Source organism: Apteryx rowi, unplaced genomic scaffold (assembly GCF_003343035.1).
Source record: "Apteryx rowi isolate R43461 unplaced genomic scaffold, aptRow1 scaffold_3, whole genome shotgun sequence".
In the NCBI taxonomy this organism is placed as follows: domain Eukaryota; kingdom Metazoa; phylum Chordata; class Aves; order Apterygiformes; family Apterygidae; genus Apteryx; species Apteryx rowi.
Window position 1 is genome coordinate 6,269,213 of NW_020449418.1, and position 25,983 is coordinate 6,295,195.

Here is a 25,983-nt window from a genome sequence, read left to right on the forward strand (position 1 = left end):
CGATCACGAGGCACCAGGTCCTTCCATGCTGTTTGCTAGCCTGCTACTCACACACGAGCCTGGGAGAAGCACGGAGACTGCTCCTTTCGGGAATCAGTGCTGTCAGATAGTTAATACACAGGGAAGCAAATCTCATTTTCCTTCCTAGCCATGCCCTAGGTTAGTTCAGCCCAAAGCACCTCTCCTCTTCCTCTTTGCTTCTCCTAGGTTAAGGGTGACTAATCTGTACTTCAAAGGAGGACTCTGAGGCTTCATCCATTTGAAAAGAGCTTTGAGATCCTCAAATGAAAGATGCTAGAGAAGTGTAAAGAGGTAAGTCTTGTAACTGATACCCATGTGCTATGTACAGGTCTTTGTAAATTAGCATTTTTTTCCTCTTTCAAAATAAAGTTTGTAACTGATTCTAGAACAGGGAGGGAACCACTAGCACTTTCATTCCTTCCCTTCCCCTGCGACATAACCCTCCTTGGTGCTTTGTGTGTGAGACTGTGAAAAGGGGGATGAGACATACCTAGCACGCGAATCTGCATGACTGCGCCATGTAAACCAAAGAACATCCAGAGGGGCTGGGAACAGTCCACGCAGACCTGCATGCCAGTGCTGGCACCGTTGTGACTCAAGTGTAGCTCGCCGTCCGAATTCACCATAAATCCCAAGATGTCTCCACTCTGGAGGGGCACCAGGACTCGGCAGACAGCCCAGAACTCCTTCCGGTCGACCAAAGACTCGGGGTTATAGGGAAGGTCGCTGGGCCGCAGGGTGCTGGGATCGCAGGACGTCACCCCGTAGGACAGCGTCCCGGTGCGCGCGGCGTTGGACTTGTTAATTTTGACGAAAATGGTTTCGTTGATCCTAAGGGGTCTGCTGGTGAAAACCAAAGTCCTCTCTTCCCGGGCGTGCTCCAGCCGGGCCACAGTTTGGTCGTCCAGGATTTTAATGTGGGCTCCCCTGAGCTGGTGGAAGCGGAGGTCGCTCTCGAGCTGGGAGGGGAGGAGGTGGGAGTGCTGGGAGTTGAGGGAGTTCTGCGGGATGGGGCACGTGGTGGCCGTCACGTGGAAGSTCTCCTCCTGGAGGTTGAGGTCACAGAGGCTGACGGAGAGGCGCGTGTCCTCCGTCTCCCGCCGCAGTGAGGGCCGGCGGATGGCAGTGAAGGACCGGGGCCGCAGGCAGTCGGGAGGAATGATTTCGCTGTCTGCAGGGAGAGAGGGGGCAAGAGAAAAAAACAAAAAGATCACTTGAGAGAGAATGAAAACGTCCAAGAGTTTATGAATCGCTACGGGTTTGAACTGTATGTTTAAAAGAGAAAATCAGGCTGCCATTAACACATTTTCCCCTTTAAAATACAGAAAATCATAAACTATATTTGCAATCGATTGCTGTTCTTGTGCTTGGCCAACCAGCATCACCATTTTCAGCTTCAGAGTAGGCAGACTCAAAATCGATGGAAAGAATCGACCATGGGGGGAATCTCCTTGGAGAAGGGAAGCAGAGGGTAAGTAACTGAAATACACCCTGAACATACCAATCAATAACTACGCAGGCTCTGAGTTTGCGTGCCCTGTTCATTGTTTACAGTAATTCTCATAGGTCTATGAAATGAATACCTAAGTAGATGTTCTTATTTTAAAAGCAACGTTATGTTCAGTTCTAGTTTATTTATCATCAGATGAAATTCAATTAGTACTCCTGAATATAATTAATTGTGCTCTGGTGCCTACTGCAGACGGGCGCAGATAGGCATTTCACAGTTTGGAATTTGGGAATGTGCGGTTTTCTATAAATAAAGTACAATCATTCATTATCTCCAAGACAAATAATTAAAAATCAAACCCATGCATATATAAAAAAGAACATTCAAATTCACCAGTGGAAACAGTTGCACCTTATCCTCTGTGCTAGTCTCACCTGCTGTTTCAGAAGCTACTCATCAATTTATTTAATTCTTTTTTTTAAAGAACACAAGCACATGCTTTTAATGCCTTTGAATCGACCTGGYCACCTGCCCTCCTGGGGCTTGCACAGAGAAGAGCTTCTCCCCGCTTCGGAGGGACCTGCACYGTCCATGCGCAGCCACCAGCCCCCCCACAGCAAGGCTCCCCTCCACGGCCGCTTGCCCAGCACAGCCGGGCTGCCTGCTCTCTGCCACTGCAAACCCACCAGTTGGCTCCAGTAYGGCCCTGCCACAGGTCTCCTGCGGATTTTCTTTTACGAGAACAAAAGAGCAGGAACTCAGGTTATCTGTGATTTTCCCACTGGGGTGCACACTCTCTCAGCATACCAGAGGAGTGGCTCTGTACTGGTGTGGCAAGGAAAAATGCCAGCTACTGAATAACCACCACCATCTCCTGTGATATATGAGGTCTGACTATAAGCCTCTGCCGCCCTCCTCTTCTGGGAGCCCTGACAAGAGCACACCCACACGCAGTTTGGCTTTGGTAAAGCTCTTTGCTTTGCTTAAACTGGATTATTCCAGGCTTCTCTTTAAATAATCTGCTATCACAAGAGAAACACAGTCTCAAAATAAAAATGGGCTACGTTTCTCATATTTGATTTTCCCCATACTGATATTGCAGCTTCTCTTCCCAGAAGTTAATTAAAGAAAAGGAGGCCTAACTAAAACCAGAAATTACCCCAAGTAATTTAGAAGCTGGTTGCATTAATGCTTTGTAATATATGGGCTAGCATTTGCATTGCAAGTGCCCCTGCTGGATAGAATTAGGCTTATTTTACCCTCCTTTGGCTGGAAACCCACACAGGAAAACAAATTAATACTGGCAGCTGACGAGTATCCTTTCGTGTAGGTGAAGGGGTAGAGACCTTTCTGAATAGGAGCAGAAGGTCCTCTCTATTTTATTCCCTGTAACTATACATGTGCAGCCTGGCTGACAACTGTGATGTGTGGGTAGCTTGCAGCCAAGGTTTTGAAACAGCTTGTTTTCCACCAGGATGCTTGCATTTCCCTTTGGCTGCTGGACAAAATATCTTTTTCCAACTGAAAAGAGGTTAAGAGAGCTGGAGTTCTGCTGCAGCCAAGACACATGGCAGTGATAGCAAACCAGGGTTATACTTCCAACTGTTTTACCTAAATCGATCAGTAACTCAGATGCCTGGCCACATAAGGGATAAGTTCCCTATAGCATATGGGATTGACTGTGAGGCTTAGTTCATTAATGTTTGTAAATATCTTTGGAAGAGAGGATTGCAGTTTATTGGTACCTGAGGTGGATTTGTGCAAATTGAGAGAGCTGGGTCTCTAACAGATGTTGGCTCTACTTTTTCATAAATCACAACCTATCCAGCCAAAGAAGAAAAAAACAATCCCACTGAATATAAATTAAAACAATAGCATTTTAATTTCATCTTTTGTGCTGGTTACAAGAGGTGTGGAACGCCATTTATCCCCAGTAACAGCTAATGGCCCAGAGCTATCAAAGAACAATTCAAGACTGTTCTGGAGAAATGTGAAACAAATGAGGTGACTTTGAGCCGTTTCCTTCATCAGAAGAATCCCAGGAACGAGCTGTTTTCTTCCACCAAAGCTTCATTCATCACTTTGCTAATACAGAGCAAGCTGCTCATACCACCCTGGCCCATAATGCAGCCTTGCTCCGGCAGCACATTTACCACAGACCTTTAATGCTTATGAAGGAGGGATGCTGTGTAAGAGTGCTCAGGCACATTTACGTTTGCAGAGACAAACCTGGAGCACACATCAGAAAGACATGACGACTTTAAGTGATGAGACCGTAAAATATGAAAGTGCTACTTTTCCCCCAAGCATGACGCTTCATGTGGTAGAACAGCCCATTCCCGAAGAGATCATCTGGCTTGAGCCTGAAGAATTTAGAAATCCTGCCCTTTCATTAAGTAATCAAAGTTAGAAATTTGCCTATATAAGGACAAAGTAAACACGCATGAGGAATTTAGGGTCTGAACCTACGTTAATGCTCCATCCGCCACTGAAATAGAGCCCCACTGAACTCAGGACGTGCAAACGGAGACTTGTTCCCCTGCCGCCACTACCAAATGCAGAGCACAAAACAGCTTCCGCCCTCCAACGTGATGTCTACAGCACAGCCACAGCTACGCTGGCACCTCGCAGAGTTTCTTTGGGTTAAGTCAACTGGTGGGAGATCTCCTTGTGTGGGAACAGACAGACTCGTGAGTCAAGACCGCAGCTCATACTGAGTCACCAGAGCAAGTTTTATCCCGGCTAGGTTGGGTCTCGCTCGCGAGCCAGCCGTGGCCACACACAGCTCGGCGCTACCCACGTGCTTTGCAGGAAGGTTTTGCGGAGCTCTGCCTCGCTGCAGTCATGAGGCCAGCAGCCGAATTAGCGACTCCCAGGCCTATGGGAGCAATATAGACACAGCCAATGTGGAAATGATTTCCACCAAACGCAACCTTCCTGCTCCTCAGTTGGAGAATCTGGTACATCATTGAATTTCTGTAAAGGAGGCCCAGCTTCACAAACCCCTCTGCATCTTTTTCTGGTCTTGTTTAAGTAAAAAAAGCGAGTAGGAATAATTCACTTAGCAAAGAAGAGATGGAGGACATTTGAACGGTTCAGTAGTCTTCTGTTTTTCCTCCCTCTTTAGTGGGGTTTATCTGCAAAATTTATGCTCGCAGCAGCTGGCTTCTTATGCACAACATTAACTTGCAATATCTTTCTCAGACCAGAGGCTTCAAAGCTCCCGTTTCCCGCTCAGATGGCCTGGAAAAGCCTCCTTCTTCATGCAGGAGCTAAGTGACTGCAAAAACACTTTAAAACAACTGTTACGAGGAGCTGGTGAGCAGCCAGATGCAGCTGGAAACACTGTATCCAGATCAGAAACAATTTAGTACCACCTTTTTCTGAACTGCTGGCAATTGTTGACTTCTTAAGACCATTTATTTCCGTAAACATGTATAATGTATATAATACATATTTATTATAGATAGCATACAGATGCATATATAATATAGTTACATGCACATTCAAACACAAACACACTTGTAACTACCAGCATGCACAGACAATCTCAGACCTACCCCAAATGCAAGGGGATGAATTAATGTCAGACTGTGAAATCATTATATCCTTCACCTTTTCCTTTTTCAGTATTGTCTATTAGTTGCCTAAAGGCTTGACTATCCAAGGTAATGAGCAGCCAGAATTCACATACCTGTACAAGGTCTGAGAAAGCACAACAAACTCAGCACACACACACACACACACACACACACACACACACACACACACACACAAAGAAACTTGCAGAATCAAGTATTTAACTGAAAGCTCCAGAGACCTGGACAGCTCTACAGACCCAAAGAAATTATATTTCTCCAGAGCAAGAGGGCTGTCCTGCTCTCAAGAACGAGATAAGGAAGGAAGACCTAATATAAACAGACCAAACTTGAGACTTATGACTGTGAAAAATAGCTTAATACTTCAGGAATCAAACTCATAACCTAAGAGGAAAGAACCTATCCCATTTTTAATGAGTACTGGTGCTCACTGTATAATTTCCATGACCAAGGAACCTTACAGGTGCTAATCTATCAAAGGATGTCTTGAAGTCAGTGGCACCCACAAGAAATTTCTTTGTAAATGTACATCTGCAAAAGACCTATACTATATTATTGCCGCCATGCCAGAGGGACACCACTCCTACTCGGGAATGCAGATGAAGGCTCCTATTCCCTCCTCAAGGCTACATGTCACGAGTGGTGACGCACGGATGCTAACTGGGATTGCAACCCTTAAACTGCCGCACTATCGCCTCCACGGCCTATAGCAGAGTTGTGCAGCTAACAGGCCATTTGGCAAGACTCTGACACTGTGGGAAGAAGTGTTTGAAATATGAGGCAGATGTACCAGGGCATAAATAACACTGCACTTAAAGACAACCAGGAAGAGCAACCAGTGCTAAGACAAGAAGTAAACTTGCGTTCCTGGAAATCTGTCACACACAGCCCCATATTCCCCATCGTAAGAGTAAGGGTATTAATCTTAACTGAGCTCCAGCTCTGCTGCCTGCTTTGCTAACTGTGCCCATGTCACGCTGTGGAGGTCTTTGCTCCCTTGCCAACTCAGTTGTGCAGAGCTGATGTGTACTACTGGAAAACCGCCGCACTTCAGAAGTAGCCAGAACTATTTCTGGACACTCAATTTATTACGTGCTTTGRGGTGACTGAGGATAGAAAATTCAGTAAAATGAAATGAGCTATATTCTCATTTATCCCTCCTAAAAGAAGGATGAAGATCATTGTGGCTGGAGGCAAGGTGCAATATCAGCTCCTAAATCCTTTAGACTACCAGCATATGTCTGGCACCAAATCCACAGCACCACCTCCACTGGAAAGAAGAGGAGCCTTGACTGGATCTGGAATGAGGAGGATGGCTGCGTGGCCCTCGATTCAAAATTCACCCAAATTAAAGGGTGATTGGAAGTAGGTCCTCACACAGCTTACTGCACTCACAGTGTTCAAGACATCCTTACAACCATGGGATGCTCTTCTCAAGGCTCTCTCCGGCTCTGCCATGGGTGCCTTGCTGTTTTAGTGTACTGGCAGGAGCTAAGCAAACAGGAAAGTGAAAAGTGCCCTTATTTAAAATAAACACAGGAGAAAAATTGAGACATGGAGAGAGAAATGGAAGGAGGAGAACACCGAGGCCACGCTCRCAGTCAATAACAGACCAAGCTCCACTTGCAAAGAATGTCAGAGTGCTCTTGCCTGCTGGCAACGTGTCAGAGTAGACACTTAAAAAGCTATTTGTTTTTCTGAAAACTTGTGTTCTCCATGGGAGGTCTGGAGAGGAGGTTGGGTCCTGGCGTGGTCAGTGTAAGGCTGCAGAGACCCGCACTCCCAAACGGGTGCTTCTGCTGTGATGTGCACACAGGTTTCCCCCTCCCCTCCCTGCTTGCTACCTTTAAATCTGAGTTTATATGATCTGAGACCACTCCATTGTGTTTACTTCTCATAAATAACCAGGCGCCAGAATACAGCCTCTCAGATCGTACAGCGAAGCCACTTTCRGAGCATTATTTGCATGTGGGAGGCAAATGTTTAAAATCCCTCAAAGGAATGATTCAGACTAAAAACCTCCTTTGCCATATACTTAGGAATTCAGTTCTACAAAGTACATTTCCCTTTATGAGCAGCTGAGAAATAAAACTGCCTGAGTTATTATCTCAGATCAACCATTCCTTCTCCTTGCGAAAATCCCCATCACATCAAGGACATCAGTTAAATAAATATCTACTTACACAACACCTGTATGTGCGCATGTATTTCTTTCATTTAAAGTCACAATATCTCGTTTCAAATAAAGCTGTTGCCCCCTGCTCTCCTTGCTCCAGCTCCTCTCTTTTTGCACACTTACAGGAATACATGCAAAACTACAGCCAACAGACAATTTCACTTGTGAGAGAGCTGTACCTGCTGTAAATGCAAGATGCCCAGGCTGCTCCTTAAAAGACAGTAAAATCTGCTCTGGGGCAAACAGCATGTGAGATCAGGATCCAGCTGCTGCGCACTGCAGCAAAAGACTGTCCCTCACCACATAAGCAGAAAGGATATATGAACAGTGAGTGGGAGGCAGGATGAATTAATGYTCTTATTTTATAGGCTGGAAGCTGTGGGATGGGGTAAGCTGTCCAAGGGGATACACGACTCCTCCGGCAGCGCTCTCARTTGAAACCACTCGGGGTTCAGCCCAGTGCATACCGAAACCAGCCCGTTCTCCCCGGTCCTCCCTCGCACGTCCCCACTGCCTCTAGCCCAAACGCACGACTAAGCCTCCGCAGCCCTTTCTCAGCAACTTCCTCCATATATCATCCCACGTCAACAAGAGCCTCCCTGCCCCAATTCTTCTATGATCCCATCCTCTCGTCCTTTGAGTCACACATAAAAGCACCCATCCTGTAAGTCACTTCCAAGCAGCACTAACTAATGCTGGCAAGGAAGAGAGGATTTAAAATAGGTAATGGCAGAAAGCAGTCAGCCATACACTACCACAATTCTTATCTCCACTCGGTGCTTTATTCTCTACCTGCTGCTCCCCTACTTACATCTACTTGCTTCTTGYGCCTGAAAACTCAACCTACTCGGGACTCCTCTTCCATTATGGGATCCCAGCCATCAGTAGGGAAACGGCTGTTCAGGAATTCCTCCTTCACAGACATATCAGCTTGGTATCTGCACAGTCAATGGAGGGCAAACAGATTTTTAATGCGCATTCACACAGTTAAAATCAAAGTTACTGGTTACATGTAAATGTTGGCTTCCAGCTCGTTGCAATCTGGAAGCCAAGTTAACTGGTATTTCATAACTCCCATTTTCATTACAGCAATACAGATATTTAAATCAATTTCTTTGCCTATGACCAACACAGTCCAAATTTGCTTTCTGGCAAGATATTCAGATGTCTTTTCAATATTGGTGAAAGCATCCCAAAGAATTTCTGCTATAACCAAGGCTCAGAAGCCAAAGTCCAAGCCAATGGGTAAAAAAGCCCAAAGCTGGAGTTTGTCTGTGGTAGGGCACTGTGAGAAGAAATCATTCATGTTTACTCCAAAAATTCTCACCAGATTTTAAAACTGGGTTACAAAAGAAGTCAGACCATGGGCTCTGTGGTACCAACTGCAAGGCCACAAACATCTTCCAGTTTAACAGAAATGAGTAGAAATCAACAGTGCTTAATTAGCACCTCACTGGACTGGCATTTGCTTTGTGTTTGCATTTGTTTGGATAGAATCAGCATTTCTTTCCATGCATTTTCGCAGAGACTGAATGTAAAAGCTATTTGGTTTGCATGATCCAATTTTGGAGGGATGATAAAAAAAGGGGCTGGAAGAGAAAATGCAGCCATTCAGTTGTTATTGACTGCTAGAAGTTTGTTAAAATTACTGTGCAATTCTGGTGACTTTCTGCGGCCATTTAACACCAAATGCTGCTCTCAAAGGAATGGTGTGTTTGTACCATTAGGCATAAAAGGCACCTGGTGTCCTGCAAGGTGAATTTCAAGAAACCCTGGGGATCTGTTCAGAACACTTTTTCAAGGGTGTATAAGTATCCTTCCTTTGCTTACTAGGATGATCACAGATTTCTTGTCATGGATTGTCAACGTTGTACCAATAGTACAGATAAAATACCACAGCAAAACAAATCAGAAACAAACAAAAAAAACAGAGATTCTAAAAGAGGGGAAGAAATGTGGCCCATGTCCCACTAGCTTCCAAGTTGAAATATTCAGAAAGAAGAAATACAAAACCCCGAGCGTAAAAGAATTGCAAATGTTTTTAAGCCAGACTGAACAATTGCAGTTTCCAGGCCAGCTTAGTAATTGAATTGATTATCTACATATTTTTCAATAAAACCTAAGGAATGAAAGCACACAAATTCATACATAAATAAGAATACACAAACATAAATAAGAATACAGTTTAAGGTAAAAAGGGTGAGTACTGCCTGATATATTGTAGTTTGGGGACAAATGTTATACAATGAAATACTCTAAACCTGTCCAGTTCATAATAAACTTTCATATAATTCTGCTCAATATTTGTAAGCATGTCCAATTGATTTAATTACATGAAATGGCACAAAGAGCACAACTAGCTTCATAAAATAAAAAGAAATCACTGTTTTCCTCACCAAATATGACTGTTTTGGAAGAGCACAACAGTAGATTACACAGAAGAAACTTCCATAGGCCTGTTATAGTTGTGGATTTGTTCACTTTTCCAAAAAAACCTGATGCTTTGCAAGAGTCTGCAGGGTGCTGGCAACCTCTGTGTCACAGACACGTTTTGGTTTTAGTTCAGGAAGACTTTCCATTCTGCATGAAGTCGTTCTCCGTGGCCAGCAAAGTCACGCAGACTGACGGATGTCCTTCAGGTTAAGAATGTGCCTAACTACGGTCACAGCCACCTTTGGGTGCTGTCACTTCCTTGTCTGATTTCCTTGATCATGTTCACAGGTTTTCCATTTGACATTTCCTAACTCTCCGCAAAGTCAGAGAAACATGGTTTGGTCAAATACACAGAAGCAGAAATCAAATACTTTGGTTTTTATGGAGATCATCTAATCCATTATTCTATTCTTACTCTGTCTCCCAAACAAACACATGAAAGTCTCTGAATTTTACTCTCATCCCTAATGCAGTAATTTACACCTCCCTTCCCTCGTGCTTGCTAGACTCCGTGATGAGTATTACTGCTCCTATTGAAAACTATAGCAAAACAATTGTCACTTTTAGGTTCACAACTACATTACTATTAATCTCAGTCCTTGCCCCTCTCCATTTAGTGTCCCACTTTTCCTTCCATGTCCTCTTTTTCTTTCTATGTCTGGAAAGTCTTTTACTTTTTGTTTTAATTACCTGTGCAAGACCTAACACTCCCTGGAGACTGACAGTTCTAATTTATCTGATGCTTCCTGATCTTTAAGATGTAAATTCCTTTGTAGAAAAACTCATCTTGCTTTCTTTTCTCCATGGGAAATTAAAGCAATTAACGACTGTTCCTTGTAGTCTAATAACTTTATAGATCTCTATCTTCCTACCCAGTCTGACTCTGAGTGACTCCACTGCTTACTCCTGGCACTATCATCCCTTTTATCCTCCTTTCCACCAAGAAATGCTGACTCTCTTTTATCTTACCTATTCAGGTAAGACGCTAGTTCATCACTGCACAGAGTGCTAATCCCCCAACTTTGCCTTCATTTATTGTGTTGCAGATCACTGTGGGCCCTCCAGCACCTCTGCTTCTAATGCTCTGTGTATTACTGYGCAGATGTCTCCACAGCATCCCAGTGCTCACAGCCAATTCCCAAGCTACATTAAACATATCCCTTCACTTTATGAGGGTTTTCAAGCCAGCTGCTCAGGGAGAACTCAACACACTAACAACCACCTTGTCCCTGCCATTGCCTGCCCGTGGTCCAGCATCTTACCAGCTTATTGACCACTGCATATTGACCTAATTGCAATTAGGCTGTCCCACCTTCCCCCTTTCCCTTAGGAACAACCAGAAGTTTTGGAGATCACCTGAACCTGCACCGCTGGGAGCCTCTTCCTGGGCTCACCACACTCCTGGCTTGTTTTGACAGAGCTGGGTGAATGCGCTGGTAAATGAGAAATTGGCTGGATATCACTAGGATTTTGCCTCTCCTCAGTTACCTCACTTGATAACTAACCTGAACTAAGAGTATGACATTTTCTAGTGAAGATGCAACCTGTGAAGGGCACTGATAATATAAAATATTTCAGTCCACTTCCTGAAGAAAAAAATAAACTGAAAAGGTAAAGTATTTCAGGCTAACCTGAAACAAACTGCTCAGTGTATCTTACTTCAAGTTGATTTTCTAGAAAAGCAAATGAATACCGAGCTAAGAGCTTCTTCTCCAGTTGATTTTTGGGGCTTATTTGGAAATCACTGTTGCAATTTTGGAGTTTAAAATGTTTTTTCAAGACTCAAAATGGAAATATATCAGTTTGAAAATAGTGAAAGAAAACAGCTGGAGTTTGCCAAAATTGTTTCAATTTTTCAGCCCTGACTAATTAAATTTACAAATCATCTCTCCTCCTCCAAACTAGTTCCCTACCTAAAGCTCCAGCAATTACATTTCTGAAAGAATGCACACAATGTTATTTGTCCAGGATATTTTCTTTGTTTTATTTCCTAATATCCCCTACTTAGAGAATTTMTTCTCCAGAATCCGGCATGAACAAGCTCTCAAAAGCTTTCTGACATATTTTCCACATGTATAAAATGGCAGTGCAACTATTATACCCCATCCACTCTGCTTATATTCTGCAGTTGGTGTGGTCTGCAAGATGCATCTCCGAATTATGGACACAAACAGTAAATCAAGCCTTCTTTTGATGAGCTTGTTTTAAAATAGCACAACTATTGCAGTCGGCACCAATTCAGAAAAGTTCAGCGTGTGTTTAGGTCTGTTCCATTTCACGACAGCACTTAAACATCCACTTCATCTAAACAAGTATTTATATCTCATTGAAGGCAGTGGGAAATCCATGCGAGCATATCAGTAGCCCCAAATCAGGACACTTTTCTGCACAGGGGCTGTACAGGGTAAGGTTTAAAAACTGCATTCTGTGTCCAAAAAGAAGTTCTCATGCCAAACCACTCTTCACCACTCTCCCGTTGCATCTTGCCAGGGGAGTGAACAGCAAAGGAGATTTCCTAAAATAGTAACCCTACATCAGTCATCCGAGCTGTCGCGGCTGGACAGAATTAGGAGGGAGTCCAAGAGAGAGGCTACATTCATTTCTGCCAAGGTACGCAATTGAAAAGTTCATCTCTTCCATAAATTCTTTACATATTCTGCCCTGGCAAATGCCCATTAGGCTCTGGCGTGATCTCCTCCAGAATTATTTTGAAACCCTGAAATAAAGGAACTAAAGGGCTGAATCTTGTTACCGGCGCCTCGGCTAACTTCTTAACACGCAAAAAGACAAACTCTGCTCTCATTTACCACAGGGAAAGCTCGAACACCTCGGCTATCAGCGAAGCCAATCTAAACGCACAGATCACAGGACGTGGCCTGAGAAGGTTTAGACAGATAGACAGGAGGCTCTTCTGAAGATGCAAATTGGAAGTATAAATAAGAATAAGCCAGAGGGCTGCAGCTCTGCTGTCAGTCGGGGCAGGGCAACCTTACTGAAGTCCACGGGCATCACACAGAGACCATGGTCCGGTGGGCACTGACTGGCACTAAACGTGGCTGCAGCCACGGTGGACAAACCTTCCTCAGCTGCCCCCCGAGGACGGGCAGCCTCGGCTCAGCTCCCGAAGGATCCTGCTCTCCCCACGCGAGGTGGACTATTTACTGCCTCGGCCCCAGGCTCTCCTCCATTTCCGCAGGGTGGTTTTGCCCTTTTTTTTTTGACCTCTTGTTAAACTCCAGTGACAGGTATCTTCCTCTGCCGCTTCTCCTCAGCTTGCTTCTGCTACATGATGCCTGTTCTCTGTCAATGCATTTTCACTAGGATTTAACATTTCAGCTTATGCCAAAAGTCAGTCTCTCTGACACATGCTTTAAACCTCTTCCTCACCTGCTGGTAAGGACAGGTCACCAGTATTTTGTATTGTTTTTACAACTATTTGGCTAGGAATGCGTACAAGTGTTCATTCATCCATCTGTCTGGTTTCAATCTGTTAAACGCCTATGTATTTATTTTGCCCCTCTATTTCTGTTAGCCCATGATGCTACACTTTTCTAATTTTGGAAACAGCTAATCTGTTAGCTAATAGCTAAAAGCTAATAATGCTTTTTGAAGGTCTGGAAAAGGCAAAGCTTAGACCCAGAATGTAATGAACAATCTTATTTTCGGAGATTAGGCTGATCCAGGTACAATCAGCAACAAAAGAGCTGATACAGCAATACTATGGGCAAGAACCTTGCTGAGATCTATATGGGCTAGAGAGATGGTAATCAACATAGCAGTGACTCTCCCAAATGCAAGGATTTCTTGCCTCATTAACAGACTCATTTGTCTTCAATTTCTGCCTCCGCTAGTGTCAAACTTCAAAGAAACATTTGGTGACAATGTTCTTGCGAACTTTTCTACACATACTCTGAACTGTCCTATGGAATTATTAAATCCTTGCTGTATAATAATACAAATTGCTGGGCTTATGTGAATTGAAATGTCATCATGAGCACCAGTGATGTCTTGCTCGATCTAAGGGATCTTGGACTGATCCTAGATGTGTCTGGGATCTCACTGTCAKGGTAAAGCAGTCCCTCCGCTCTGCTCAGTGCAGTCCAACCACTCTTGGTGCTATAACAGCCTTGAATTAAAAAATACATGCTTTTTTCTTTCATTTTCAACTGGGAAAATGTTCTTTGTTTCCTCATTCTTGCCTGCCACAAGATGGTACTGAGAAGTGGCATAGATAAAAAACACACATTTCAAACCCAGCAAAAAGCCAGAAGAGAAGAAAAAGCAGGTGATGTGCCAAAGGCTGACGTTATCCTATTACCTAAAGCAGAGAAGAGCGGGTTACTGCTGGCTGCATTTCTGTTCCGTGGCTCTTTTTCATATCAGAATAAACAAAAAAAATCCCAAACCGGGAGTGCAGATGACTTATTTTCRGGAGGAAGCCGGCAGACGCGTGCAGAAAAGGCGCAGCAAAGCCGCACGCGTTCTGCTCGAGTTCAGAGCGACGCTACGTTAGCAGCCCTTTCAGCTATTTGCCGATAGCAGACAAAAACCACACAGACAGCTGTTGCCATAGCTACCTCTTTACGTCCTCGTGTCAGGTTTCCCCTGTGCGCAGAATTGTTATTTATAAGGTGGCTTAGGTGTGCCTTGTGCCTGGTAGTTAAAAATGACAGGTCCCAGCCCGGAGGAGCTTAGGGTCCAAATTAGACATAACACAGCAGGAGGGTACAGTAAACAAAGGCCAGAGAAAAGCGGGGCCGGCAGGGATGGCGAGATGCTGCACATACGCCCTGTCAGCTCTTTTATTCCTCCTATTAAACACTGGAACAGATCTGCACCCCCTTACGTTTTTACAAGTGTCAGGCCGGCGCGTTATGCTACGGCCACTTGGCGATCACACAGCCTTGGCCGGGACGGACCCCGCATCCTCCCGAAGAGAAAGCTGAACCCTTCGGCGCACTTGGTCTGAACCGCCCTCCTGAAGAGCTGCCGGCACCATCGGGCCTCGGGAATCCCGTCTGTCCAAGTGCGATTCTCTCCACTAGGTTGCAGTGGTGCACAGACACCATCCTGCTCCGCACACCGGCTTAGCGCCTGCAAGGACAGTGGACATTGGGCACACAGCTGGAGCTCCCGCTTCCAACACGGGCTTTCACTTAGGGGCATATAGGGGCAACATTTAGTCCCTGAACTGGCATAGAGAAATTGTGGTGCTCAGAAGGGCTGCTGATATCCTGGGGTAGGCAGGAACTCACCCTGAGAGCAACAGGACCTACAATGAAGAGAAACCTAAGAGCCACACAGCTGCAAGTTACTGCAGCCTTCGCCTCCCCTTCTCCTTACACCCAACATACTGTAAAGACTTTAATAGCAGTGGGACCRGATCAACAGACTAAAGACATTTCTCCATCTATTGGCACGCGGCTGTCAGCATACCTCATCCCAACCGCCTTGTACCCCACCTGGGAGAGAAGAGGTTCATTCAACCTGCTCTGACGGCTCTGCCCCATCGGTGGCGATCACCACTGTGGCGTCAAACTGCAGGAACCACGATAAACGCCAACCTTGCTGTCCGCCGTGTTTCACTGCTTCATGCTGCCAGAAGCGTTTTGCTAAGGAGCGTCACAGCCACTGCCATCACTCATGTTTCCCAGGCACGTGTGATGCAAATTCCCTCCAGAGTGGAGTTTGCAGCACTCTGAAAATTCTTATTTATGGGCAATATAAAGTGAACTGAATTTACCAAGGCAACTAATAACAGGATGGCTGCTGGGTTTGTTTTCGTGTCTGCTGCAATCAGTCAATCAGTTGTGTCTGCAGTCTTTTTACTTTGGGTGAAACTGCTGTAGAATTAAGTGTGTCTGGTCGTGAGTCCAGGGGCCTTACTGCAGAGTCCGGCTGGCTGCAAACCATGGGCTGTTATCAGTATGAGCCACCACCGCCACATTGCATGCGATGCCACTCGGAAGGGGTGGTGCGGCTCACACTCCCGCGCTGTGCCGTCCACTCGTATGTCAGGACTATGAGAAGTCCCCCGTAGGCTGCTGATTAGAAGGCATGATCCCCAAATCTGTCCCAAGGAGGACATGGTAACCCCTAAATTTAAGCCCGCCTGCTGGTTGCTGCTAACTCCCAAGCACCCAGTTTTGCAAGATGAGGCCCAGCTGCAACAGGGCATCCAAGTGGCCCTTCCTGAAGACAAGAGGGCTGCAAAATGCTTCACAGCACATCTGCCATCAGCCATCCCAAGTTACCTTCAGAGTCTATTTCATCCACCCCTGAGCCCTCTGGGAAACTTCTTCTCCCCAGAAATTTGACATTTCTTAACCTCAGCCTGTTTTCTAGGCAGTAGTCTCATTCCCCAGGACTTCCAGTCTCTCGGCACTGGCGTTTCGAGCGCTCTCATGACCTCTGTGTCTTTGCCCCTCCTGCCAAGCGCTTCCGCACAGCAAACAACGGGAGGCAGAGCCCGGCGCAGCCCGCTCCCTCGACGGCGGCTAGAGCTCGCTGGCACCGTACCTGCCAAACCGCGCCAAATCCATCGCCAGCGCCTGTACCGCCAGCCCCACGGATCGGCAGGAGGGGAACGATTCAAGGGAGAGACACAGGCGAGTCGGGATGAGTCACCAAGCCCCGCAGCCTTCCTCCCCTCACCTTCCTCGCAGCCTCGGTGCTGCACCCGCTGCTGCTCAGCCCTTCCTGGCTGTGTGACCGAGCCGTCCCCGCTCCGCTGGCGATTACAGACGTGCCGCTAAGTTCAAGGCCTGGGCAACTCAGCGCGGGCGCAGCCTAGGAAAGAAGTGCGGATGGTGCAAGACAGCCCATGCTGCAAAAAGTGACACAGCTGGAACGAGAGCACCCAAATCCCAGCCGGCCAGATGTGGGGCAGAGGCACGCTGGAACTCACCGCTATCTCAAAACCGCACCAACGAGTTATTTTGCCCTAAACTAACTGTACTGCACTGGCAAGGCAGCACCATCAGCCTGGGCAAACCTCGCTGTGTCAGGGCATCTCATTCTGGCCTGCTGGAGACACGGGGAGGTCTCCTGCCCCCAGAACAACGCGTTTCTTGATGGGCTTCCAGGGTAATAAAAACGGATACTCTTCCCCCACAAAGAGCAATGACTGCCTGCACCTAAACACTCCCTACGTTTCAACTCCAGGCTGGAAGCTTAGCTTACGCTCCAGTTTAAAGCAAGGAACATTTCTGCCTCATAGCAGTTTAGCAGCAGCATCGGATTTCTCGCATGCACATGGGGTGAAGGCGCTTATAACTATTCAGCTGGTTCTGCGGTTTTACACTGAAAATATGTTGCTATGGAGAGGCCAGTGCGGGAATGTGCCATGACTAGAATGCACTAGGGTGCAGGCAGCCCACAGCTTCTGCTGATATTTGCAGGCCCTCCACTTCCATCCTCACGAACGCTGAAAACAGATCTAAAGCTCAAACGAAGCATCTGTAATACTTCATTTCTTCCCGTCCCTCCCTGAGGCACAGAGACTTTTTGCAAAAATCATACCAAGCATCCCACATATACCCTGACGTCACGCCACTGATTTCTAATTCCCAACTGCGCACATGCCTTGAAAAGGAAATTCCTTATAGCTCCATTTAATTCTATGTCCTATTTTTGTCTGCGAAGCAGGTTTCCCTCCCCACTCATCCTTCTGCTAGGAATCACAGGTGCCACTCAGTCCGTATTATCTTTTAGCCACAACATAAAGCAAATTTCTTGTGCTGGTCCATCTAATTGCCTTGCTGACTCTGGAGGATCTGATTTCCGTCATTTAAGGCTGACCTTAGCAAAGGTCATTCAGCAGCAGAAAGTGATCTGCAAATTCAGAATTATATCCAGGGTTATATTCAGCACAGGGGCAGGCCCGTCCATACCATTAAGTCCCAGCCTTCGCACTCTCCAAAATGCAGGGGCTGGGTCCCAAACGGTGCTGAGCCCCTTCTGGTCTCCCTGACTTGATGAGACTTGAGCGAGCTCAGCAAAACCAGTACAGACGTGAGCCTGTAGCACTGCGACTGGGGGACGTCTTTGGGTTTTTGCAGTCCTATGAATTTTTAAAATATCTGAAATACTGTTTGTTTTCTTTCTCATATGCTGGAGGAATCGATAAATCCTCAACTGCAGCATAAACATGCAGCCATCAGCCTTTGATTTCTAAAAATGTATTTGTATTAAGCTAAGAAATTATTTACAGTGACCATAAACATCCTCCCAGCATCTGGCGGCTGGGAGAGGGACTTGGAACTCACTAATTTACTTACATTGTAAACCACTTTGTAATAAATAAATAAGCTCTTAATATCTCACCCGCAAAAAGAGGCACATTGCGTACAACGCTATATTTAGGGGTCCTTTTGAGGTCAAGGATTCAGCTGCTGCGCTTCTCGGAGGATGTTTCCTTCGAGAGTGTATGTGTGTGTCCAAATTAATTGCTAGCGAACCTCTTTATTTTGAAATGGGCTTCAAATTCTACGACTGGTTTGAATGCTACAGAAGAGCTGGGGCCAGGCGCTGCTTGGCTCTTGTTTTGCCTGAACTAGGGTCAAATTCTGATCTCAGAGGCAGAAGAGGGCATTTGAACAAACCACGTAAGCGCTCACTGACCCTATACTAGGACTGCAGTGAAATCTGGTCCCCTGTCCCCCTGCAAGGCTCCAAGCAATAGGAGTCACAAGCGAGCCAAAGCACGCCTCTCGAATACAGGACAAGCCATAACACACAACTTTTATGTTACGTTACCTTTCGTTTAGCCTCAGAATAAGGACAGAAGGGACAACAACGACGACAAGGCAAACCCGGCTTGCAGCACTCCCTGGTGAGGTGCTCCACCAGCGGCTCCCAGGCTCCGGTGCTGCCGGGGCGAGGATGCTCCCGGGCACCGGGCACCTACTGGGCCAGCAGGACAAGAGTGATGGCCGGGGGGCCCTGGCCACGGCTGCTTCACCAAGCGCTACGCAAAGACCCGGGTGGTCTCTCCGTGCCTAAATTAGTGATGCACAGCGCACTGGACCTGCAGCCCCGCAAGTACAGAGCAGTCCCAGCAGCGCTGGAGCCAGCAGCCGGAGCATCCCACACACCCCGTCTGCTGCTGTGCTAGGGACTACCCATGTAAGAGCCCGCAACGAATGCTGAGGATATTTAAACTGATACAGACACGATTTTAAACTTCTGTGAAATCCAGCACGGTGCCCTTGAGGATAAATGATGATGAGTGGCTGACTCAAAGCAATCTTTGACTAAAACCAACATTGCCAGATCAGACTTGGTCCACAAGGTGCATTTCATAAATAATAGCAATAGCCTTTTACAAAACCTACAGGAAACGCAAACAGTTTCCACATACTGTTTCACTTCAGTGACAACAAAAAATCAAATCCTCTCGCAATTCCAACCAGTGCTGGTCAACTAGCAAACGGGAGAAAAATTTCTCATTCATTCGCCCTGCCCCAGACTTGGAGGAGAGGGAGGAATGAATCAATTTTTAATATCATTTTTGTTTTAATCATGTTAGGTTATATTTGCAGACAGCTAAAGAACTGAATGAAGAACTTCAAAATATGAGCCCCGATGTAACCAGGTCCTACCACATCACCACAGCTCTGTGGACAAGCACTGTATGAGGGTTTCCCCCATTCATCTATAACTGGAAACCGCCTCAGAGACCTCCAACAAATTGCAAAGCTCCCACTCCTATCCCCTGCATCCCCCACATGCTCCATTGGGAAGGATGAAGCTGATGATACACAATTGCACCAAAAATAACCCTCCTGGAAAGCCCCCACCTTGGCTGGCGAGGATGCTGTCGGCAACCCAAGTAACACCAGGTTGCTTCTCCCTTCCCAGTCACAAATGACAAGCAGTGAGGACAACAAAAGGGAAGTTCCTCGGCGCCCAAAGGTTCCCTGGGGTCGGGACAGACATCCTTAGTCGTACTGTGTCACAGACTCGCTGGCAATAAAGACATAGCCAGAATGCAAAATAGCTTTGTGAGACACCCCCTGCTCCTGCGAGTTGTCTCCCGCTGCCATGCTCCCAGTCTGGTCAGCCCAGCAGCTCTGCAAGAACCCTCCTCAGATACAGGGAGCTAGGTCCTGCAATAATTTTTTTGTATAGTTAGTGATTTCCAGCTGGTAGGGGACTATTCCAGTAAAACCAGGCAGAATCTGCTCTGCTCTCTTAAGAAAGATAAACAAAAGGCAAATGCAATGTGCCTGTGGTGTTTTTCAACACAAAATCATGTGATCTTGCATGCAATTACTTCAATATTTGAAGCAGCACAGACTGCTTTCTGTTGATCAAACAGATCTTGGCGGTCTGAATGAAAGACCTGCTCTGCGCTTTCAGGAGCAATGGTCTAAGTTCACTCCTCTTCTAACACTGCTACACTCTGTCCAATTTAGCCCTACAGTTTTGAAACCATGCATGAATGGCATGAATAAATCTCATCACTGAGAGTTTCCTACTATTCCTACTGAATATCCAGTCCTATTAGTCAACGTCAGGCCTTGAGCAGCATGAAAAATTGCAGAAATCCATCCTGGCTGTCACTGGAAATCGAAGGTCAATCTCAAAAACTGAAAGACTCCTTCGAGCTTTGGGAGTCATTYGCGTTTTAAGACTACAAAGTGCAATTGTCAAAGCGCCGCATGTTCATACGAAACAGGAAGGAAAAATAAGACCCTGGCACCACTATGGGACAATGGGATCCAGGAGGAGCGGTGGAGGAATAGGGCTTTTCCCAGGAAGCCATTCACCAAAAGGTTAAAATAGAATCTATTTACACAATAGGTTAGAAAATGTTAACAGCCAAAAACATGTTAGACAACATGACCTCAGTTTAGAAACACTGGGCTGCTTGTCCCATGAGTTYGTTCTGAAGTAATTCATGCATTCTCCAAACTGAGCAAAATGGGCGTTTTCTGTACTGACCCTTTTTGGTGGGGTTTCTACCTCTGCTCCACCGTTAAGGTTCCCCTCTCTCCAGTACCTATCCTCTCCTTGCCCACGACGAGGCAGCCTTAGAGATTTTAAATAAATCTCTTGTAGACTGTAGTATCCAGGGATAGTGGTTTGTATTCCACACTGTCCTTGCTGTTACCACTACACCTTTCAGCAGCCTTCTGGTGGCTGAGCATGAAGTGCTTTTAACATAACTGTGAGCCTTCCCAAGGCTGCAAAGGACTATTTTGAAGTGCTCTTCCTTCCTACTTTGGGAGGAAACCAAGCTTTGACATCTCCACAATGCCCAAATTTGTCTTCTTCATCCAGCATCTATGCAACATCATCAAAGGCTTAATGTCAGTTTTCTGACGACTCAAACGTTCAGATACGAGTCTCTGCTTTTAGCAGGCACGGAGCTATCTCCTGGATCTCCCAAGAGAAACACAAGGCACAGGTTGGCCAAAGTACTGGCTTAAATACATTTCAGCTCAGTTAAGATGATGCTGACAGACTAACGGGAGAGACYTGGCATAACCTTAAGTGCTTCCTCACTGAGGGCATCAACCAAACTACAGCACAATGCTGCCGAAGTGCTTCCCAACGTGCAGCTCTGCCCAGGCCCTCCACTGTGCCGCAATACTTGTGTGTTCCCTGGTACGTCACTTTGCAATAGGTGACGTACTTCATGCTGCTGGACGGACACAGCTAGACAGATAGGCAGACAGATACAGCTGTGTCCTCTGCCCCTGTGAAAATTAAACAAGCTAGCTACAAAATTCGAGGATGCCTAAAATTCAAACACGTCACTCATTGCTCTGATTTTTACTCCCAACATTGCACATGTTCAACTGAAACAGTTTAGTCCCAAGCCCAAAGACCCCACAAGGGAGCAGGGCGAGGAGAAGACATTCTCTGTAAGGAGACGTTTATCTTTGGAGCTTGCTCCTGCTGTAAGAGCCATCTGGGTGGGAGATCGGAGTATTTTAGCMTGGACCCAGCTCTGCCTGCCTGGTCTCCAAGGTGCCTGGGGATGTAGGAGAACAGGATGGAAAGAATGACAAGAACATGCATGCCACTTATGTCCAAGGCCCTGCACCAGACACTATACACCAATACCATGAAATAGAAGTTAAAATTGCTATATCTGGGCTAGTGACAAAAATCGTAAAAAGAAAGGGAGTTAGCGGTTGGACTGTTTAACTCTCCAGCTACCAGTAGCTACCTCTTCTCTTCTTAATCACAAGCACTGTCTTTCTAGCATTGCCTCCTGTTAACGGCTTGCTGACAAATACAGCCTTCAACTGAAAGCAAGACAAAGACACAGCTCTTTCCTGAATAAGCCAGGAACCACATAGATTTTTGACATTTTTAGAAAGAAAAATACTCCTCCAGCCATTTCAGCTGTTCTAACTTGCCTTGGTGAAAAATAAATTCTTGCTCACCAAAAAACCCACAAAACTGCTCTGTAATAAAACCATGATCTTATGCCCCCCATGACATTTTATGTCTACTCATTTGCTACCAAGACCAGTGGGAAGGAGCTCTATCTTTGGGTTTGCTTTGTACAATACCATAAGCTGTTTTCAGGCTTAAGACACAGCAAGAGGGGACAGGTTTTTTGTATGCATTTCATTTGCCACGATCCTACTTCACCCCACCCAGAAAAGTCTAGAGACATTTCAGTGTACTTGGAGCATTGCTTTCTGAAACACWCCTGTCCTGTATCTTAACAAAAGCACGTTTAGGGAAACTGTTCTGGTAACAAGGACAAACAAAGCTCTTTTGTATCTGTCAAGACTATTTGTTAGTGTATAGGGTATAAAGCGAAATTTAGCTTTAAGCTCAGCTCTGCTCCATAAACCAGTCAGTATAACCCCTCCTGGGCTGGAGACCAGATGTAGAGGAGTAGACTGAGCAGTAATAAGCCAATACAAAATATGCCTGCAGAGTAGCTCTGCATTCTGTAATTTCACTAAAATGACTAGAAGAAACAAGAGGAAGTCCGTTTTTCAAGCGAATTGCCACATTTCCCCTACCCCAATGTTGCATCTTGTGCCTGTTGTGCAACACTGCGACGCAGCGGGCCAGAAGAACAATCCCATGACAACAGAAACAACAGCAAGTTCAATCTTCTCCTTTTYTCAGATCCTTAAAGTATGGTAAATATTTAACCTGTGAGAGCTAAACCCCTTCCTTTGCAGCGCTTCCAACATGCGCAACTCTCTGGTTTTCAGGAGGGTGCAGATGAGGCCCATTCCCCCGCGTTATCTGCATTTACTGGATGCGCTGAGGGCTGCGGAGAGGTCTCAGCTGGGCTCCTCCTCGCTCTCCCGGCACGGGGCCGAGGACGGCACGGGGAAGAGGGCGGCCGACAGCCACTTTTAGCCGAAGCACCTCTTCCTAGAGGCAGCGCCCAGGTGGGCAGAGGGCTTCGCTGTCTGCTGTCGGCGCTCACCCAAACCGCTCAGCGATCTCTCCCTGCCATTCGCGCACGGGCCGCGTCCCGGCCGAACTCCTTTTTCAGCTAGACGCACTGTGTTATTCCAGCACAGCACTGTCTAGACAACTAGAAAAAAGTGTGAACGCTCTAATGAATTACTTTCCCCTCACTTTTCATGAAGCCGTTGAAACTCTGGAAGATTTCTGGTCCCGTGCAGTGTTTGTTTTGGGGTTTTTTTTGTTTGTTTTGCTTTGGTATCCAGACATGTAAATATTTACACAGAGAGCTTCTAACAAACCATTATTATTTTGTTAGTGAGAGGGCTTTGTCCCACCATCAAGATTTCAACAAGATTCGGCAGTTTATCTTTATTCAGGCTGTTCTGCGAATAAAATGGTCGCTGTCCTGCTAGACAGAAAACAGAGACGATCCTGCCTCCCCTTGCAGAGCAACTGGCACTTCTCTGAAGCAAACAGCAGCAGTTATTAAACGCAAGAGAACTGTCCCGTTCACCCTGCTGAACCCAATCCAACCTCAACATTTCCTAAAATTGAAAAAAAGATGACACTGCAAAATGTCTCACATAAATTTTGCTGTCCCAGGAGCCTCCGCAGCCAATCCAAAGGGTCAAAGTACTTAAAGAAACCAGATTCTTACGGGATTTCAAGCTCCCACTCCAGATCGCGGCGATTAAACTGAAGGTAGCCAGCTTCACCCTTGACAGGTCCCCACCTCGCTCCTCTGCCGCGAGCCAAACCTCCACGTCCGTTGGGGTGCCTGAGCCTTTCTTACGAACCCTGCAATTTCTGTATAACAGGAGTTTCTAAAGAAATTTGTCTGGATAGAAAAAAGTGAGTCAACAGTGAGAGCATGACAGCAATTGTAATTTATTCTTCTATTAATTCTCTTTTTTTAAAGAACATAAACAAATTCCTAGCATTTTCCCACTGAAAACTGGGTGGTTTAAGTAAACAAAACTGCTAGATGTCTGTGTGAAGATATGTGGATAAGAGCAGAAATCCATGTGCACCAGCGAGGCTTGAAGCCACTGGCAAACTCGTGTCTTCAGGCCCAACGCAAGACTTGGCTCAGAGCTGGCCAGGGGTTTTCAGTTCAGCATGAACCATTCCAAGAAATATTTAAAGAAGTTTTCCCCCAATACTTGGCAGCGCAGTATATTAGTTATCTACACTTAGACAATAAATACAGAATTAACTTCCCCAGCTGCATTCAAACCCCAAAGGTGCTTTTGAGAGGTCACTGTGCTGCCTTGCGATGCCTGGATACCGGGGGACACCATAAGCAATGGGCAGCACCGCTGCTGCCATGGGGGGGTCATCTGGTAAGCGCCCAAGTATGCGGACGCTTATCTCATCTGCATCRGTGTCAAGTCAGGGATAGAAACTCCAGAAGTGCAGGCTTTCTGCTGATATTTCTGCTTCTCCCCACTTCCATCAGGGCCAGGAACAACACGAGAGCCAACCCTCCTCCAGCCTCTCTGCCAGTACTGGACATGGCCAATGTCACAAAGAGCACGGGGCTGATGAAAGCGCTTGAGTTACCGGAGCAAATGTTTTTTGACGCCCCTGGACGTTCCAAGTTAAGCTCGGGAGGGAAAGAGCTGCACTTAGCTTGCATGTTATCCAAACTAGTCCATCAGTGCCTAATCCTGATGAATAGCTGGGTAGCTATTAAAATTGTTTGCTTTGAATAGCTAAATGGAAATGTGAGGGCTTGACGCTTGAGTTAGCATTTAAAATGGGCTCAGGTAATCAAAACACCAGATTTGCGAGCGTTGGGGGTTTTGGAGGAGCTGAGATTCAGTTCAACTTTGTACCTTCAGTTTGTCACAGCAAACAATTCCCATCACCAATAAATGAAATTAGCCACCACTCCCGACGGGGACTGGATGTACCTCATCACACTAGCTGCTTACTCTCCACGGCACCTTTTTGGCCAGCAGTGCTTTTTGTGCAACCTAACACCATCTGTCATGTCACCTTGTGGTCACAGCTCAGGAAGCAACACGTCACTGGCCATCTCTTGCTGAAGATATCTGAGATGCCAGCATCCTGGATCACAGTCTCCTCTCCATCCAGGCAGCAAACACCCAGAACAAATTTAAAAAAAACAAACAGCATGAAGGCAACTCAGGTACCTGCAAATTATTTTCCTGCTTTCACACCCAAGTTGTCAACCATTATCAGAAAACATCTGGTAAATATGACATTCTCTGTAAGTGATATATGTAGCTTTTAACTGTGTCACACAGAAACAGCAGAGATGCACAGCAAGGGGGTGGACGGCATACCATAACAGATTAGATATAGGAAATTTTCCTACTGTGCTAATGCATACTTGCTCCAGTCCCTCTGGCATGGGTGAAGGTGGAAAAGTCAGCCAAGAGATGGTGACAAGATGCTGAAAAAGTAAATGGTTTAAGAGACACTGCTACGCACAGCCAGGACTGGTGGAAGGCCCTTGGGTCCGTGTCTGCTGCTCTCCGTTCCCACCCCTTGGGCAGAGTGGGGACAGGCCCATAAAGACGGAGCCCAGTGACCATGAAAAAATGGGGGGATGAGAGGGGAGAAGACAGTCCCAGAGGAAATTATTCGTTCAGCGTGGCAGAGCCACGTGGCTCCCCAAGCAGGCTTTCTGCTGGAATACAACCCCGTTGGACTGCAGCACTGAAGGCAGCAGCGGCGGTAGGAAAGCCAGCTCAAACAAGCAAGTGGGCGTCCAAGCAATACGTCCAGAAATGCTGCCGCCAGAAAAACCAGTCTTATTATATCTGAGCAGATGAATATTTCATGAGGAAGGGAAACATAATTTGGGCATTTCAAGCAAGTAAACTGGACTGTATATTCATATACATGGAGGCAGGCACGCTACGTGAAGAAAGCCA

The 25,983-nt window shown here is 46.1% G+C and overlaps 1 protein-coding gene across 1 annotated transcript in view; it reads right to left on the reverse strand.

Moving 5' to 3' along the window:
- The window catches only part of NEURL1 (neuralized E3 ubiquitin protein ligase 1), a 159,942-nt gene that overhangs the window by 15,439 nt on the left and 118,520 nt on the right, over positions 1–25,983 (reverse strand). The window contains exon 5 of the mRNA XM_026069672.1: positions 512–1,192. Within this exon, the coding sequence (XP_025925457.1) occupies positions 512–1,192 (681 nt within the window). The remainder of the gene's footprint in view (positions 1–511; positions 1,193–25,983) is intronic.